This window comes from Saccostrea cucullata, unplaced genomic scaffold, assembly GCF_032062105.1.
Source record: "Saccostrea cucullata isolate Sc308-1 unplaced genomic scaffold, CSIRO_AGI_Scuc_v1 ctg325, whole genome shotgun sequence".
NCBI classification, from domain to species: Eukaryota; Metazoa; Mollusca; class Bivalvia; order Ostreida; family Ostreidae; genus Saccostrea; species Saccostrea cuccullata.
Window position 1 is genome coordinate 47,349 of NW_026923278.1, and position 19,709 is coordinate 67,057.

General features: G+C 34.2%; 1 protein-coding gene across 1 annotated transcript; it reads left to right on the plus strand.

The window, feature by feature from the left end:
- The first annotated feature begins 1,671 nt into the window (after nucleotides 1–1,671).
- On the plus strand, nucleotides 1,672–19,183 carry LOC134263639 (neurofilament heavy polypeptide-like). The gene is made up of 18 exons (XM_062746013.1): nucleotides 1,672–2,001; nucleotides 7,329–7,516; nucleotides 7,846–7,974; nucleotides 10,106–10,160; nucleotides 10,628–10,910; nucleotides 11,189–11,250; nucleotides 11,946–13,071; nucleotides 13,191–13,261; nucleotides 13,372–13,668; nucleotides 13,851–13,976; nucleotides 14,079–14,239; nucleotides 14,435–14,530; nucleotides 15,337–15,502; nucleotides 15,838–16,174; nucleotides 16,276–16,469; nucleotides 17,772–17,906; nucleotides 18,011–18,111; nucleotides 18,701–19,183. The coding sequence occupies exons 1-18, from the start codon at nucleotides 1,764–1,766 to the stop codon at nucleotides 18,800–18,802; spliced, it is 3,867 nt and encodes a 1,288-aa protein (XP_062601997.1). The 5' UTR covers nucleotides 1,672–1,763; the 3' UTR covers nucleotides 18,803–19,183.
- The last annotated feature ends 526 nt before the right edge of the window (nucleotides 19,184–19,709 follow it).

Genomic DNA, 19,709 nt, shown 5'->3' on the forward strand with positions numbered 1-19,709 from the left:
CCCAGTGAAAAAAAAAAAAACAAAACAAAACAGCATTTTTACTTATTATTAAAGACGCACGAGGAAACTCAACTGTATTAAATAAACTTATTCTTATTTTAAAAGTATCTGCTGGCATCATTATCGAGGGTGGGCGCACCATATCCCACTCATTGGTCTTCCAAATCCGATTATGGAGAAAATTTATAGACACGTGCACGTGGACACAGGGTGTCTAGATAAAGTGTTAAATAAAATAAAAGTCACGGACAAAATCATTACCAATAGGAAATTAAAATTTTCATTATCAACAACCTATAATGGTTTGTATATTCTTATCATCATATAATCATATGATCATATGTATTGTACCAGACTTGAAACATCGTATTAGCAAGTTAGTGTAAAGTAATTATTAAACATGTTAAATGACCATCTCTTTATTCTTTATGCTATATGGACACAAGGGTCGGATTCAAATATAATTATAATTTCGAATAGATAAGATGAGGCGTTCACTTAAATTGATTAAAATGAATATCTCTTTCCTACTCTACATTCTTATATTCAGCATAGGCGTCCGAACCGGGGAGGGGGGCTGGGGGGGGGGGGGGCTTAGCCCCCCTCTTTTTGCAAAGATATACTTAAGGTCAAGATTTAGTAAATAACTTGAGACTAATTTTTTGGTGCTAGATCCATTATGACGTCATAATCAATTTCAACTTTCTTTTTCCCGTACTTTATGGCTTTAGCAGAATTATGTAGAAAGTAGGGAATTTTCATGTCATTCAATTTGAAATCATATGAAAAGTAAACCGGATACCTATATTAAATTTGATATTGATTTAATGAAGAGGCCATGAACATACTAATTACCGTTTTCTGAAAGACTGTAGGCAATCTGGATATATTTCCTTTGCCGAATACGAAAAAAACTCCCATATTCATGACTGGTTTTCTTAATTTTTCTTAAAAATGACAGTTTAAAATACAGTTTTTCATCTTGTTTATCTACAAATTATGCCCCGAAACACCTTATTTGACCAAGCTTAAGTTGTAAAGCATCAATAAAGGAATTAATTTCTCAAATTTAATAAATCTGTAGGCACCTTTCATTTACTAGATCTTGACCTTAATACAGGCATTGAACTAACACTGGGGCGTAGGTCAAGCACCCCCTTCTAATTTTGGCACTGAAAGAAGTTCGATCCAAATTACCCCTCCACCCCCACCCCACTCCAAACACCCCCACCCACCCTCCACCACCCCAACCCCCGAAATAGGATTTTCAAGTTTGGACAGCGGGCACACCCCCCCTTTTTGTTTTTGCTTGTCAGTTTTTTTATGGGTTTGATTTTTTTCTCTGTCACTTACCCCCCCCCCTCCCACTTTCAATTTGCTTTCGACGCCAATGTTACACAGTGGTAGATTTGCTTGTTCTTATATTTATAATTTGTATAAGTAATGTAGCAGTCTACTTTTTCTCTACAAACTATTGGACACGTCTAATTCAGTCTTGTTTTATATTTCGTGTAGAGCGATTTAAGTTTTTAGAACTTGTACACAATCCCATTGTATATATTTAATGCAATGAAATATGTTCGAATGCAAATTGATTAGCCCGTGATTTTGCAATTTTATATTTCACCACGATGCGCAAAAAAGTAAATATCGCTCGGGCTCGACCTTTCGAAAATAAGATCCCCGACCCTAGGTGGCGCTAATTTACTCCGACCAATAATTTTTGAAACTACACTGGTGGTGCGCCAAATTCAAAGATCAGGATGGAAAAGATGGGTAAATCGTCGGAATTTACAGCGGCGTACAAATTAAAATCTGGATCATCTCTTCAAAAAAGAGATGCCCGTCTTAGCCGGCGTTCCATCGAATGGAAAACACTGAGGGGAGAGGAAGTCAGTAAAAGAAGAAACCTTAAAAACTTGTCCCCACTACAAGAAGGAAAAGAGAACCTTTCCCAACGTTCTACATACAAAGACAAAACTCCGACCAAACCCACTAAAGGTTTGTTCATAGAAAAAGGAAATAAATACGTAGTTGATATACGAAGGTCCCCAAACAAGGCCAGATTCACTGTTGTAATCTGATTACGATATTTGAACAGACCAGTTTGTTTTTAAAATGAAAAAAAAGTTTGCTGTTAAACCTGATGCTTTTGATTTAGTTAAAATTTCACTCTGCCACATGTTTAGTTTCGCAGCATTAATGGCATGGAAGTTTAAATATTCTCAGGTTTCTCTTTTATCTGGTCTAGTTGAAAGGGTTCCATGTCCGTTCGCCCTAAAAATTGTTCGCCCGAGTTCCAGTTCGCCCGTTTTCTTGTTCGCCCAGAGTCCGCTTGCCCTAAAACTTGTTCGCACAGGGTCCGTTCGCCATAATTCAATGTAGAATAAAATTTAATATATTTCTTTCCTAATTTTTTGTACATTCAAAATAAAACAGACCGTCACTGTGTCCGTCAGACCATGCAGACGTTATGCATATGGTCACAAATGGTCACATCTGTTTTAGTATCAACGGTCACACGTATTAATGTCTTAGTCCTTAAATTGTTTTCAAAACATAGCACAATTCGTAAAAATAACAAGAATGTATCCCCCTAATTAACATTTATATTCATCATCTAATTAACTATAACAGTGCAAACACTTAGTCATTCAAAAAACATTAGAATCATTTAGACTAAATAAACATTGCTCTTCGTATCAGAATTTGAGTAAAAAAAATCCTAGTTCGTGAGGGAAATAAAAAGAAAAAATGATAAACTTGATTGTTTATTTTTAATTCATATAAACAATTATATATATAAGTATTGGGCGAACCACATATAGGGCGAACAAGATATTAAGCGAAAAATATTTCGGGCGAACGGACTCTGCGCGAACGGACCCCTGCGAACAGGTAGATCGGGCGAACGAACCCGTTACCAGTCGAAAGACTATTTCTACCTATGTAGCTATTAATAGCTGCAGATCTGTAGCGTTATGGTTTTATATATTTGTCTTTGACCATAACGCTACAGATCTCGTAATGCAAAAAAGGTGCAATTTATGGCGAAATATTTTTTGCGCACTTATGGGGAAAATTTCCTCCACTTTCTAGAATGGGTCAATCAACTACCTTTCACTCCGTGATTCTAGACACATTCTGCAGCCAATATGTGTATTTTATCCACATCCCAACCATATATAGTTGTCTCTACAGGCAATAAACTCGCTGTGAATTTCCAGCAATCTAAAAAATAATTTTAATCAATCGAGTTTATCACTTGAAGAGACGACTGTAAAGGATTGGGAGATAGATAAAATATACAGATTAGTTAAATAATGTGCCTAGAATTAGGGAGTGAAAGGTAGTTAATTAAAAAACTAATTATCATATGTATTTATTAACAACAAAACTAAAACTCTGTGCTAAAGAAATTTCAGCCACTGAGACAAGCATGTCAGAGAGTAGTTTGAAATATCTGACTTTTTCTAGGGTTTTTCACGATTTTGATATTTTACGTGCCACAAAAACGTCAGAACCTGCGCCAGTACGAAAATTTGGGAATTTGCCGCCTCTGCTTCAGTGCTTGGCATTTTCTGCGTAATTGGGGTTGATTTTTAGCTCTACTGGTCAGAGACCAGAAGAGCTTATGCGATAGTAATGCGTCCGTCGTCCGTCCATCTGTCTGTCTGTCCGTCTGTCTGTAAACAGTTTTCCAAAATGCTACTCCTCCTACAGTTTTGATCCAATTTCAATATAACTTGGCACACAAGTAGACTACACTAAGATACATAATTCTGTGCATCGGTTTTTGATTTCGATGAACGGTGTTGCCGTGGTTACTAGAAATAGAAATTTCTGTGAAATTCTTTCAAAATGCTACTCCTCCTACAGTTTTGATCCAATTTCAATATAACTTGGCACACAAGTAGACTACACTAAGATACATAATTCTGTGCAAAGGTTTTTGATTTCGATGAACGGTGTTGCCGTAGTTACTAAAGATAGAAATTTCTGTGAAATTCTTCAAAATGCTACTCCTCCTACAGTTTTAATCCAATTTCAATATCACCTGGCACACAAGTAGACTACACTAAGATACATAATTCTGTGCATCGGTTTTTGATTTCGATGAACGGTGTTGCCGTGGTTACTAAAAATAGAAATTTCTGTGAAATTCCTTCAAAATACTACTCCTCCTGCAGTTTTGGTCCAATTTCAATATATCTTGGCGCACAAGAAGACTACACTAAGATACATAAATCTGTGCATCGGTTTTTGATTTCGATGAACGCTGCTGCCATGGTTACTAAAAATAGAAAGAACGAGTGCACTTATGGGCCTCGGTAAAATGTGAAAAAATAAACATTCAAATTAAGCAAAAATTTTCATCCCAAATCATTAATTGATATCTAAATCGTAAGATTCAACAAATTTTACCGCTGAAATTCACGTATATACAAAGAACAAAACCATAGAATGCGACAGGGGTCAACCGACATTTGTGATTTTCTATAGTAAATCGAGAACGGTCATTCATTTCAAAGCTTTTGTTTACTATGAGCCTAACTTTGTACAAACTTGTGCAAATGACAAAAAACGCATAATACATTTACAAAACTTGTGTGAAAGTAGGAAATTTGTACACGATTAGGCTGGTAGTTAAAATATTAAAAATGTACAAAAAGTACAATGTTTTTCCTATAGCAAGTGAGAGGTATTTACCTGTATGACCCATGTTGAACCCACTTGTGGAATAAATTATTTAAAATACCGAAAGTCACGTGAGTTCTACCCAGGTAAACATTCCTCAAAGGTGCTCACTGTAAAACATAGACAGGTTTTTTATCATTTAGTCAAATTCGCGCCGCTTAGAAATATTTCTATGTATCTATATTTAAGATTACGGTAGGGTAAATAGAGTTTAGCGCCACTCATAAAAGTGTCAGACATTTTAACATTTATGCAAGACAATGAAACAGGTATTGAAAGCCACCTAAACACTCCTCTTAGATTTTAAATTCATTTTATTGTATATATTTTTTCAAATGCAAGAGTACAGATTTCTTAGTTTGATTATTATGGCTACAGGCAACTACACAACTTCTTTCAATTTTTTTAAAACAGATATAGCACAAAAAAGTTACATTCCACAAACGCGCCCGACTATGATCCACCATCAGATTGTTCAAGATCGCTTCGCCTTGATTTACATAAACGAAACTAAAAGACGGTTCGGTACGACTTTTCCGGATTTTTAAGGTGTCCATATAGGCATTTAAAAATAGCCAATTGTTTCAAATCCATGCTGATTTGGGTGATGATTATCGTGCTTTTTAATTAGAAATATACACTAGTATATAACTATTTCCAAAAGAGAACGATTTGGTTATATATTCTAAAGTAAAATGGTACATAAAAAGGGCCCATTAAGCATTGCTTAAGTGCACTTGTCCTTTCTGTGAAATGCTTTCAAAATGCTAATTCTCCTACAGTTTTGATCCAATTTCAATATAACTTGGCACACAAGTAGACTACACTAAGATACATGATTCTATGCATTTGTTTTTGATTTCGATGAACGGTGTTGCCTTGGTTACTAAAAATAGAAATTTCTGTAAAATTCGTTCAAAATGCTACTCCTCCTACAGTTTTGGTCCAATTTCAATATAACTTGGCACACAAGTAGACTATAATACTAAGATACATAATTCTATGCATCTGTTTTTATTTTGATTAGCGGCAAGGATCATTTTTATACCCCCTGCTTGAAAAGCGGGAGGGTATATAGTGATCGGGATTTCCGTCCGTCCGTCTGTTACGCTTTTCTATCCGCAATATACTACTGAGTGAAATTTAATGAAACTTTCACAGAATCTTTATTACATATTGCCATCGTGCACCTCCTATTTTACTTTTTTATTCGACACGTATTTTAGGTTTCCCAGAGCAAAACATGGACATTGCCATTTTTTGTTTACCTATGACGTCACATAATAGAAGCTTCTGGATAACATTTCATAGGACGAGTTATTTTTTACACATTACCGTAAAACAATATAAAGCAACACATCGACATTATGGGAGGCCATTTAGTGAGCTCATTGCTCACAGTACCTATAGTTATTGCTGTTTTAAACAGTCCCAACTGCTACTTTTCTCTTCCTTTGTTTTATATAAACCAGTAGAGCTACAGTCTGCAATGCCCATACTTGCGAAGCAAATTAATTGCTAAATTCACATCTTACCATTGGTACAATGCCTTTATTTTGCCAACAATTTCTACGGGTGCTCTTTCACTTATAGTAAACTTTCACTTAAAGTTAAAAGTGAGAATTATGGCCAACATTGTTTTTATTCTTAATTTATAAAATATACAGTCTGGTGAAAATATCTTATACTGTCAAGTTTTGTTGTCTTTTAATGTATTTAAAAATCTTGCAAGATCTGTATTGAAATGTGGAGTGTCTTCTTTTCATCGATATTAGTGAGTACCAGAGGCATTGTGCTTTTGATAAATTGTGAGGTTGGCATTTAAATTCCAAGTATCAAAAATATGCTCCGATTTGAGACGCTGAAATTTCCAGTTTTCATGATGGCGCTGGTTCTGACGTGTTCCTGGCACATGAAATATCATGAATGAGCCTATTTTTGGGACTATTCAGTGAGCCACACAGAGCATAACAAAACCTTGTATTAAAATGGGGATAACTTTCTTCTCAATGTGTTTGTTTGTTTGTTTTTTTTTTGGTTACCATTTATGCTGATTTAACAGTGACAAACATCCATTTTACTAGCTGCACAGATAAAGCAGAGAGCTACAGATCCAAGTATTGTAAAAACCTTCTATATGTGTTGCCACTTTTTTGTTGCTCACTTCGGGTATCATTTTTTGTATATACAAGTTTCCCCCCTGCTTTTATAATGGTATTCTATAATCAAACATGTATTTTACAACTATTCTTGATACTTTATTTTAAAATTCAAGGGTCTCAAACAACCGTTCATGTTTTTGGAATGTTGATATACAAAATTACCATTTTGACGTCCGTGTTGGAGACCATGCATAAGATATCTTCTAAAGAACAAACACTTGTCCAAAAATAAGAGTAAAATATATGGTATATTATCAGAAACCATTTCTAAGGAGGGGAAAATAATACCCGAATTGAGGTACGAAAAACAGCAGCATAAATCAAAGAGTTTTTCAAAATTTGGATCTGTAGCTATCTGCTTTATCTGTCTGAATCTGCTTTATCTGTCTGAATTTTCTCAAGTAGAGACCTACAGTTCTGCAGCTTCCAATTTACTATCTCAGCTTTCAAATTATTTTCTTTTTACAGTTGACAAAGCTACAAAGCAAAATGAAATGAAAGCAAAACTGAAGAAATGGAGAGAGGAAAAAGCATTGAAAAAGAAAATGGAAGCACATGAAAAAGCAAAGAAAAGACCATTTATCATAAAGCATATGGAGTATAGCGATAATCTAGAAGTTTCTAAAGTTAAGAAGGGTGTTGCAGAGACCAGCAAGGTAATGGCTATTTTACAAATTTTCAGCTTCTGTAGACTTACTTTTCATCATGTGGGATTAATTTTTGCATGTACATTCACAAATTTTCCACAGAATATGTCTCACATCATGCTTAGAGCATGAAAGAAATACATGTGCAGTGACAGTCTAAGGTGTCTTGATATTTATCTAATCATGCATTGAATAGAAATCCTGTTCCCATGGAATTACGACCCTTGGGGAAAAAGTACAATTACAGTATTTTAATGTTTGTTGTGATTTTTTATGCAAACCTTCATGTTTCAATTTTATCAGTTGTTTAGAAAGACTCATTTATGTTTATATTTTAGACTAAATCAAGTACAATGCCTCTCCAGGCTAAATCATTTAATAAAGAAACTAAGGTGAACAAATTTGAAACAGTGCAAAAGAGACATGGCAATTCATCTGTAACTAAACAAGATTCAACCAGAAAGAAGGTGAGTTTTATTACACTTATGTCTTTTATTAGGTGGCAGTTGGAGGAAGAGTTGTATTTAAAAAAAAGCAATCTTTTTTGATTTTGGGGATGTAAAATATTACATGCATATATTTTTTTTTTTTGGTTAAACACCCAATTTTATGTTAACGCCCCCTAAATCTACCTGATTTAAGATCAATAATTTACCGCCTGTCAATCATTAAAAAACAATAGCTTCTGACCTGACTGACAGGTCAGCTACCTGTGCTTCTTGATAATCTGAGTTTGCATGTTTTGAAAACAATTACCTGGTAATAGGCAGAAATACATAACGCTTTCAAGTCTTCTAGCAGAGTATACACGCAGCATAAGAAAACGGGCAATGTTTGAATATTTCAAAAATTAATTGAAAGTAGATTATTAAAACATTAACATAATAAAATATTTCTTTTCTATTTTCACTGCTGTTTGTTACTATGAATTGGCAAAGAGAGATATCGTCCATTCAGTTATCTGTATGTCATAAATTAGCTTTCCTCCTGAAGAAAATCCGCGTCCACATTGAGATTAATTAACCCTGTCTGCAAATATATTTGAAGTTAAATAATTGGAATGTGAACACTCTGAAATGTGGATTTAAATATATTTTTTTAAGAAATGGGATATAATCCTAAAAAATATTCAGCACTAATAAACGGCATAACATAGTTATTAAAAGATGTTTTATTTTGTACTATGTATAAAAACAATTCCGCACGAAGTTGTACAGAAATTGATGAGAGAATTAATCCCTTGAAGTTCCTCTAGCGTCAGAAAATTTGTATATATACGTAATGAAAATGTGAAGATAATTTAATAGTGATCGATTTTGAAAAGAAATCTTTCTAACGATAAAATTTTGTTAACACGCAAAGAATAAAAAATTTTAGGTTTTTGAATCATAATTTTGAATACACAACATTTTTCATTCTGTAAGCTGCACCCTTTTAATTCTACCCCATGGCGGGGTAAATGCATGTTCAGTTTTCAAAATTATGCACGACGAATATAATTAATATAATGGCAAAAATTTTTTTTAGCACACATGTTCAATGAGAAAAAAATCAAGTACTTTTCCACAGGCAAGTGATTTCTTAATAGCCCCTAGTAAAAAGTTATTAAAAAATATAAATGGAGAAGAAATTAATCTGAAAAAGTCAGGGTACTGGGGTCTTTCTTTTTAAAATTAAAGTTAAAAGTTCTCACTATCAATATTAATCATGCATAAATTGTTATGAAAAAAAAAATAAATTAATTTAAATGAATTATCTTCCCTTTTTCTTGATCATTGCACTAGCTCATTTAAAATAAAATCAAAATCATTTTGTTTTCATCTTAAATCATTAAATACACTGGAAATATATTTTATGTGAGTCATAAAACACTTATCTTTCAGTTCATTGGATAATCGTAAATAATTTAATGAGATAGCATGTATTTACCATAAATGGAAATTTCATATTAAAATAATTATTTTAAGTAATTAAGTCAGATAGAACTACAAAACAGATAAGATTATCAAGATTTATTGACAATAGGAGCACGTTGTCTGGAAAATTTTCACTGGTTGGGAATTTTATAATAAATACAAGTGAAAATACCAATTGTTCTTGTCATTGTTGCATTGCGTGTGTAGTTATGTTTTTTACTAGCCCGACGTGCTACCTCCTTGCAGAAAACACCTAGCCTGATCCCCAAAAATGGTAGCCCCGGTTGTTTGGATGTGCTAATTGCTCACCCCTAGTACATACAAACAGTTACACGAGCGTCTTGCAAAACTTCACAGTCTGCTAAAAAGTGCAAACAAACACTAAATCCCGCGCTTCTGTTATACAAATTTCCAAGTCTTCTATGCGTTTTGTGTAAAAAGTCGAGAAAAAAATTAAATCGGATATTTTTGGACGCGCGCGCGAAATTTATTTTTTTAATATTATAATTTGGATTTGTTAGAAATAGAAGCGGCGAATCCGACGAACTATATTAGAAATTGGTATGGCCTTAAGTTTAAATGCATCACTAGGATAATACATGTATATTCAAATCACAAATTAAAATATGTGTAATGCTAATATCGTTACTAAATAATTTTTGCTTTTTCCATTTCTATGTAGGGACCAAATAAACCAGTGACAGAAAGAGTAACAAGGACAACCAATCAGAGAGCAGGTATAAAAGCATTTGTTTGAACTACAAATTCTGAAATCAACTTAAAATTTATTAATTATCTATTCAGTTGCTGAATCTTTTTTTTAAGTACACTTAATTGGAAATCCTCCGTATTTCCAATTGTTAAGATAAAAGCATTTTCAGTTTAATATTTCAAAACTCACCGACAGTTATTACTAGGTGAAAAAGAGTTTTCTCTCTAACACTTATCTTTCCTAAACCAATATGGGCATAAAATTTAACATTTAATTGAATTAGGTTAACTAAAAGTAAAAGAAGTCACATTTGAAAGGTTTTCTAGGTACAAAAAGTTTATGTAGCGCTATGCAATTGTTTTCCTTTTTGCCAAAGGGAAAATCAAACAATCATGAAATCGACCTTCCAATCATAGAACAGAGAAGTAGCCTTTGTAAAATTGTAAACATTAAAATGAGGCAATTATTTTTATGTGTGTTATTTGATTACAGGTAAAACAACCCAGCCTGCACAGACCAGTGTTAAGAAAAGTAAAGATAAGAAAGCCCCTGTCAAGAAGAGTGCTCAAGGAGGTGTAGACAAGGCAACAGTTGATCTGACCAAGGTGTCTACAGCCAGAGGAATGTCATTTGCCCCTGAGGAGTTTACTTTCACGGCTCCAAACAACTTGGTCTCTTTTGTCTTCAAACCTCTCAGCCCCACAAGTTCAGAAAACTTTCTGTACTCCAACAATCCAGATGAGACAGCTGTATTTTCTTCTACTGATCCAGGAAGGTTTGTTCTATTAATGTTCATCTCAGAATAAATATATAATTTTGTTTATTTTAGTGCTGTATTTAAGAATTTCAATTAAATGAGAGACCAAGTCCATTTCTAAGGGGAGGTCAACAAAAAAATCAAAAAATGTTGGGGTCATTAAAATCCTATTCTCAATTGAAATAATGTCAAATGTTCATGTTAACTGAGAAACTTGTCGTACTCTGATTCAGGTGACCACTATATTTTATTGACATCTTGTTACATGAAATCTTACATTAGTTTTGCTTTTTCAGATGTTCAACACCAAAGAAAACACGAACTGCAAGTGTGGCACTTTCTGATGAGGAGAAGACAGGTATTTTAGAACTGTAGCACAATCACAGGGTTTGATTTGATTTAATTATATCATGCTTTACTCACTTCTGTTTTATAATTAAACAATAGTTAACTGTAAGGCCATAATAAAAATATTCCTAGATTCTCATCCCCGCCCGCCCCAATTTTATACCCCCGCCTCGATATTTTTTATTTCTGTTTTTCTTCGTCTTAATTCTGATCGGGATCGGTATATTCATGTACCATTCTACTTTCGTTTTAAATTTGATTTTGACAGCTGAAAAGATGGTAATTGCTGTAATACATGCCTGTATATTTTAAACAAGGGTCATTGGTTGAAAAAGGTTGGTGATGCTGTGAAGTAAGAGATAATTGAACCTTTACTATGACTTTTATTCGGGTATTGTAGATAAAATTACACCGATTGACCAGGTCAATAAAAAATCTGCAAAAATGAAAAAATATAAAATAAAAGCCGCCCGCCCGCCTCGATTTTTAAAAAAATTCGGATGAAAATCTAGCAATTTATTTATTATGGCCTAATGGTAAAGTGAAATTTTTTTCCCTCACTTATCATGCTTATAGTTCACAAGTTTTCATATGAAATTTGTGTACTTTGTACATGTCCATTTTAATGTTTTGACAATGTTCATCTGACATGGATAATCCATTTTGGGGGGGAAAATTGTATTTTGTATGAACTTTTTTTTACAGGAAACAAAAGCTCGAAGGATGATAATGTTGCGAATGTCCCCACTGACTCAACTAGAAACAGAAGACAAACACGCTCTCAAACAAAATCTGTGTCACAGAAAAATGAATCTCTGAATTCTGTAGAAAAGTCGTCTGCAATTGAAACAAAACCTACTTCAAGAAAGTCAACTGCCAAAGAGGTAGAAACTCCATCTAAGTCCAGGAAATCAATGGAAAAAACTCCTCGCTCAAGAAAGTCTGTAAGTAATGCGCTGAGTGCTGGTCCTAAGCCAGAATCAAGGAAGAGGTCTTCAAGCAGAGAGCTCCCCTCCCGGTCTCGGTCCAGAAAAAGATCCCACAGTCGGGATGAAGAAAGTACGACAAAAAGGAGAAAGTCACGAAGGTCTGTCAGTGTTAAACCTGGTGGAAACGTTAAAGTGGACGTGATTAATTCACCAGAGCAGCAGCAGAAAGAAACAAGTGATAGCACAGATCAGGTTATGGAAGATACTGAAATGACCAAAGACAATGAGGTGGAATCAGCAGAAACTTGTGATCAACAGGATAATGATGAATTGGGTTCCACTAGGTCTGTAAAACTCACGAATCATAGTCTGACAGTTGAAGTTACAGAGGATATCAATGATAGTTTAAATGAGCCCAAATCATCACCCTCAGTGCCAAAAAGAAAATCAAGACGGTCTATTAAAACACCATGTACACTTTCTGAAGATGTCAAAGAGATTTCAAGTAAGAATACTGAGAAGGAGATAGTTGAGGAAAAACCATCAGTAAAAGCAAGAAGAAAATCTAGAGTTTCAGTTAACTTGGAAAATGGAATTTCTGATAATACAAAAGAACTGGCATCTGAATTGGAAGAGAGCAATGAGGTGTTTGCAGAGGAAAATTCATCTCCAGCGCCAAAGAGAAAATCCAGACGATCCATCAGAATGAGACCAGATTTTGCTGAAATCCCAGAAGATTTGACAGCAGGGAACAAAGAAAACTCTAAACCAAAGCAAGTCACTCGGCGCTCTGTGGCTGTGGTGGACGGCTTCAAGCTCCCGTCAGAGTCCATGTCTGCTAAACGTACCAAGCCAAAGCAGAGAAGGCATACCCTCCATGTGCATAGGAGTCCTGAGGAATGGTCAGTACTTGCAGTATACTGCAGATTATTTCATGATTAAGACAAGTGGGAGATCTTGATTTAATGCTGGTTACAAAGAAAGGAATTTTAAAAGAAATTTTGTTTATTACCTTATATAGGGTGGAGATTCTGAAGAGCAGTCCAATGATTGAAATGACTAGAAAGACTCCCAAACAAAAGTCTCCAGTGTGTAAGTAAACAATTTTAAAATAATAAGAATTACATGATTTTAAAAATACCACTATGATTTAAGAAATTGTAAAGAGCACATGTAAATTGATAGTGTAAATTGTCTTGCAGCAAAAATTCCATCTTTAGACTTGGAGCTTGATCTTGATGACCTTGACCTGCCACCAAAAGAGGACATCAAAAGTGACCTAGATATTTCCAAGGTCATCATGGCAAACCTGAACTCCTCTGTATTGACTGATGAAGATGTTGCAGCAGTTGAAGAGACCTTAGAATCAAGTGCCAAAGAAATGAATACCGAGGAATCAACACTGGAGAAGAAGGGGGTAGAATCTATGGACACAGATGAAATGGCTGCCGATACAGTGGTACCATTACAAGAGTCTACGTCTGGAATTAATAGTACAGGTAAAATTTCTCTTCAATTCTTAATTTTCAAATGAATGATATAACAGTACTGTTTAATAATGGGTATGTTTGTGACTATTCCAAAATTTTATTTGGACTGTTGCACTGTGATGCCTTTTGACAGCAGGACCTTACTTTTCACTTTTTCCAAAATTCAAAAATCCTTTTATTTTGCTTTTCAGAAGGAAAACAAGAACCAGAACATGATGTAAAGTACTTCAGAAATCTTTTGTCATCAGAGACTAACAGGCTTAATGCCTTGAGTGAGAAGTGGGAAGGAATCAACACCCCAGATCTCTCAGAAGAGGGTATTAACTTAATCAGAACAGTTCACTTGTAGAACATAATACTGATGGATAATAATATGTTTCTTTTGATTTTGTTCTTATAATGCTATACTCTTATTTCAGTGCAAGGACAGATCCGCACAGTGATAGGACAAGCCCAGCTGTTGATAGCTCAAAGATTCAAACAGTTCACAGGCTTAGTTGACAACTGTGAATTTAAGACCGGTGAGAAGGAGACAACTTGTACCGACCTACAGGGGTTCTGGGATATGATTTACTTTCAGGTACTTAATCCGCTCATAATTTTTGGCCTGACAAGAATTAATAGATGTTTTCCTTTAGTAAAAACTGCTCTGTTTTCAATGTTTTTGAGCTAAGACTACAAGTTAATATTACAAAACTGATAGAATTTTTTATTATTGGAGATACATGTATAATAATTTATTTGAGTCAATGTTTTTTGTTACTTTTGATCACAGGTAGAAGATGTAGATAAGAAATTTGAAGATTTACAAGAGCGAAAGGAATCAGGATGGGTGAAGAAATCCCCAGAACTAGTCAAAAAAGTTGTCAAAGTATGTCATTTACATTTTAAACTAAATATCATATGCATGTGAAGCTAAAAAGGATACTGTAAGTTGTTTTAATTCCACGGTGTTAAAATTTCACGATTTCTTGAAAACTACTAATCGCGATGGTTTTAATTTCACGCTCCTAGAAATTTATTGTAATTGCGTATACGCATTTAAACGTTTACCAATTACCAATGATAGCATTCACGATGGGTTTAATTTCGCGGAAAAATTACAAATCGCGAACATAGTGAAATTAAAACCATCGTGATTATTTGCCAATCTACAGTATATATACAGGACTCTCACACCACTTTTTGGGACTGGGTCGGGGCCTCTCAAATTGGGAAAATTATCTCATCATTTTGGGAAAATTTGGATGACCTATATTCATTCAAAAAAATCCTCAAATTTTACTTTTCTAGCATTTTGTCATAAATTTAACTCTTGTTTTTAATTAAAACAGTTAAACAAAACAAACATGGGTACATAGGTTATTTATGAAAGTACATTATTTAGCTTTGTCATAACTATCTTTGAGTGTTGATATTGCTATTATTTGTCTTTCTGAGTGATAGTCATGAACTTTTATTTTTAATTATATTTTGTTATAAAATTGGGAAATTTATACCTTTCTTTTGGGAAAAAAGATACCTTTTTTCATTGGGAACGGGGCCGAATATCGGCCCCAGTTTGAGAGAATCGAGAGCCCTGATATATTTGTAATCTATAAATACAGGTAGAATGGTCAATACATTAAACATGTATGTATACATTTACAATCAAAAGTCTTATTTTCGATCTGACAGAAAAAAGTTGTCAACAAGCCAGTGATTAAGAAACCTGTCAAGTCTAAGTTTGCTGCCTTTAAAGCTAGCCTGAAAGCCTCTACCGCTCCTGCTCAAACCATTGAACATGACTGGGGTCTCTTCAAAGTGACCAGTCCTATTAGGAAACCCACCTATCACTGTGAAGGTATGGACACATGTATATACAGCATCCTAGCATCTGCGTCAAGCCTATTTCCTTCATTTATCTATATTTCATAAAAAAACTGATGAAAAGTACTTGTATTACTAGATTGTGTCATCTGCATTATTCCAATAAATCAGGGAAGTGGGGGGGGATTTTCAGCAAGACACAAATTTTATGAATTGTCCATAAAAACTGATTTTACTCAGAAGGATAGCTGTTAGGCAGTGAGCTCTCAGTTGATCAAATATTCAAAAAGGGACCACAAGAATTTCAAGAAAAGAGCCAAAATTGAATCCTGAAGAAAAATTTTATTCATACATAACTTATTTTTACAGCTGGTTCACCCAAGCCAAAGTCAGTTGAGTCACCCAAACCAAAGGAGGAGTTGCCCATGCCCCTTCAGCCAAAATCAGGAGAGGAAATTGAACCAATGGAGGACAGTACATCTCAGCCAGCAGTGGTTCAGGATAAGCCCCCTGCTATCCTGGTGGAGGATGTAGCTATGATTAGAACCCCCAAAAGACAGAGCTATGTCCCTGTTATACCCAGTCCTCTTCTGCAGGATTCTACCCCTCAGCCTCGCTTCACACGGAGCCTTCTGAAGGCCACTCCCTCCGGAAACCAAACAGAGGAAAAAACCGAGACACCAAGACCAAGAAGACAATCACTCAGGTTCTTGTCTTTAATAGTGTTTTATGCTGTTTTTAGAAAGGACTTGATAATTCAGTAAAGTAATTTTTTGAGTCAATTGACAATTATCCGTAAATTTTTAGGAGATCCATCAATATGAAGAGGAAATCAGTGTCCTTTGTTGAAGAGCCAGTGAAGCCTGAGTCTCCCGCTGATGAGAGCTTCTCTAAGTACCTACAGCCCTCTCAGCCCATCCCAGAGGAGACCGAGAGCCCGGTCAGTGTGATGGACAGTTACTTCAGTGTGGAGGAAGATGATCATTCTCGTCTCAGCTCGGGTATAGAATGACACCAAGCAACATTCTCAAAACACAGTATTAAGATAAAAAAGTCTTGATATCAAGATTCTTTTAAAAGATTTTGAAAGAATATGGTACTTTTTATGCCCAAAATTATTGGGTCTGCCTTTGAATTACCTTCAGATATGATGTGTAGAATTTTATTTGAAATACTGTATACAGGGTTAAAATTTTTCAGGGGGCTTTTTAATGTTAAAATATTTTCGCCCTTTTGAACTTGTGAACAATTTTGCTTATTTTCCTTTCCTTTAAATTCGCCCAGTCATAGTTCTGTATTAAGAAATTATGAGGTGTTCTTTTAAAAGATTTTTAATATCTTTTAAAAGATTTTCAAGGAGAGGTACTTTTTATGCCCAAAATTATTGGGTCTGCCTTTGAATTACCTTCAGATTTGATGTGTAGAATTTTATTTGTAAACTAATATCATTAAAATAATGTGAATGTAGCTCCATGCAAGTTTGTGCTCTATGAGTACTGTAGTCAAAACCGAAAATTTTGTGCATTATTGACCTCTTTTACAAAATACATGTATATTGGAAAATCCCAATAGCTTGTGGTGTCACTGAGAGAAAAAATTGCCCTTTATTTGTTTTCAATCCATAAAATATGTCTATTATTAGCTCTACTGGTCAAAGACTAGAAGAGCTTATGTGATAGCAAGGTGTCTGTTGTCCATCCGCCTGTCTAGCTGTCTGTCCGTCCGTCTGTCTGTAAACAATTTTTCAAAATGCTACTCCTACAGTTTTGCTCTGATGTCAATATAACTTGTTAACAAGTAGACTACACTAAGATACATAATTTAGTGCATTGGTTTTTGATTTCGATGAACAGTGTTGCCATGGTTACTAAAAATAGAAATTTCTGTGAAATTCCTTTAATACACTACTCCTCCTACAGTTTTGGTCTGATTTCAATATAACTTGGCACACAAGTAGACTACATTAAGAAACATATTTCTATTTATTGCTGCCTTTTGCAAAGTTTCAAATCCAAGCGCTACTTTTCCTTTGTTATTTGTACAGACCAGTAGACCTACAGTCTCATCAGAGACTTCTGGTTACCTATTACATTTGACTATCATGAGGGCGGGAATATATCTTTACATTATATATTATTTTATGAATAATATAATCATTGATTGACTAGGGTGACAATAGATAAATATGGCATGTAATTGAGACTACCACTGAAATTGTGACAACAAAATTGTGATCCAACATTTCTTGACATGTCAGAATCAAGGTTTTATTTGAAAATATCCTGACTTATTTTATCGTGTAGGTGGGAAAGCTCTGAAGACTACACTGAAACAGTCCAGGAGAAGATCTGCCAGGAGGAGTGTGTCATTTTGTAGTCCACTGCCAGAGAAAGACAAATCCTGTCTAAGACACCCTCCCACCCCTCACAGATCATTAGGTGTGTACCACCTCTCTACAGAGTGTACAAAGGACCGGATTCTTACAACAGTGCTAGTAAACAGTGTTATTTATTTCTGACTTATGTTTTAATGTTTGTTGTAGTTGATGACCCAGATTCAGACTCAGACAGTCAGAGTGACACAGGCTCCAAGTTCTCCAGTCTTAATGTGGCCTTCACTCCAGTAACAAGGTCTACACGATCAGTGAGTGTCTCTTCATTTAACTACGACTTTGTAATTACTACAACCTTTTGGGGTGTCTTACATGTTTGTATAAGAAAGTTCTTGTTTTAAAATGAAGGCAAAAGTAAATGCTATGTATGATGCAAGTAATGAATTATAGGAACAAAAACCAGAAGGGATCAGTTTTGTTGTCTAAGATGAGGCTTAATGAGCTCCCAAATATGATTTAAAAAAAAAATGAATATTTCTATCCTAAATGGATCTCATACAGAATGAATGCTTCTTTTCCTCCTTTAGATTTTTATAGCATTTGTTATGGAAAGATAAAATTTTTAGTCTTTAAATTATGATATAGATATTATACTGTAAAATATTATACTGTAAAAGATAAACTTTGGACCATGTACATTTTTATGTGTATTTTTTTTTTGTCTCTGCATGAATGCTGTATTATATGCTATGATGTAGATAAATCAATGTAAATAAATATTTCTCACTTAATCTCACATGATAGGAAATTCTACATTGGTAATTCATGCAGCATTCGTCTTGTCCAACTGCTAGTAATGGGAGAATATCCTCTAAATGATTATTACTTTTTGTATTTCAGAGACCAAGCTTACTCTACACCCCACCAGATCTGCAGGAGACTCCATCTAAAGGAATGTCATCTGAAGTGGCTACAGGTACCCTGATCTCCTTCACACCCTAATGACATTGATGGACACAACGAATTGAATGGATGATGACATGTAGATGGCAGTAGTGCTGGCAGACATTTTCTGATTTTTTTTCTCCTCTACTTTCATTATCTTCATAACCTTTTTTATAGGACTGTGTGAATGATCAAGTATGATTTTTTTTTGTAATATGTGTGCATGATGAAAGGTGGATTCTGATGTAAGATGTGAGGGTACTATTGTATTTTTGATTTTTAGTTATTTAACCCCTTTTTATGTTAAAATATGTACAAGAAAACATTTTTATTTCATTGTTTGTATCTTTAAATCATTTGTTTATGTAATATAGGATATGAAGAATATTAAAAACCAATCACATGTATGTAATTCAATGCAGATTTTTTTTTTAATTGTAAAATCCTTGGACATTTAATATTGGTTGTCTCCCCATTTTTTTTAGTCCACTGAGTTTGAGATAGAGATGTTTGACTTTAATTTTTATCTAATTTAAATTTGGACTAAATCAAAATTACAAAAAAAAAATCAACTAAGTGTTATTTTTGGTTAATGGTGTTACCATAGTTACCAATTTTTGAACTATCCATTTGAGCTAAAATTCTACTCCCCCTTTTTGTCTGATTGAAAAGAAAATTTGTACAAAAATATGCTTCTTGGAAAGTTGTAATTCTGTTTTTTGATTTTTAATCAAGTAATTTTTTTTTATAAAAAAACATGTAATTGTAGAGTTGAACATACTTGAGAAAAAAAATCACATTCTTGATACAGAAGGAAATTATTAGTATATAGTTACCTTCTTGTCCCATTGTATTAAAGACTTCAAAATATTATACATGTATTAGATAATTGATTAAAAACAGCATTTTTGTGTAATTTCACTAAAATTGAAATGCAGGAAGCATACATTTGATTTTTTGAAGT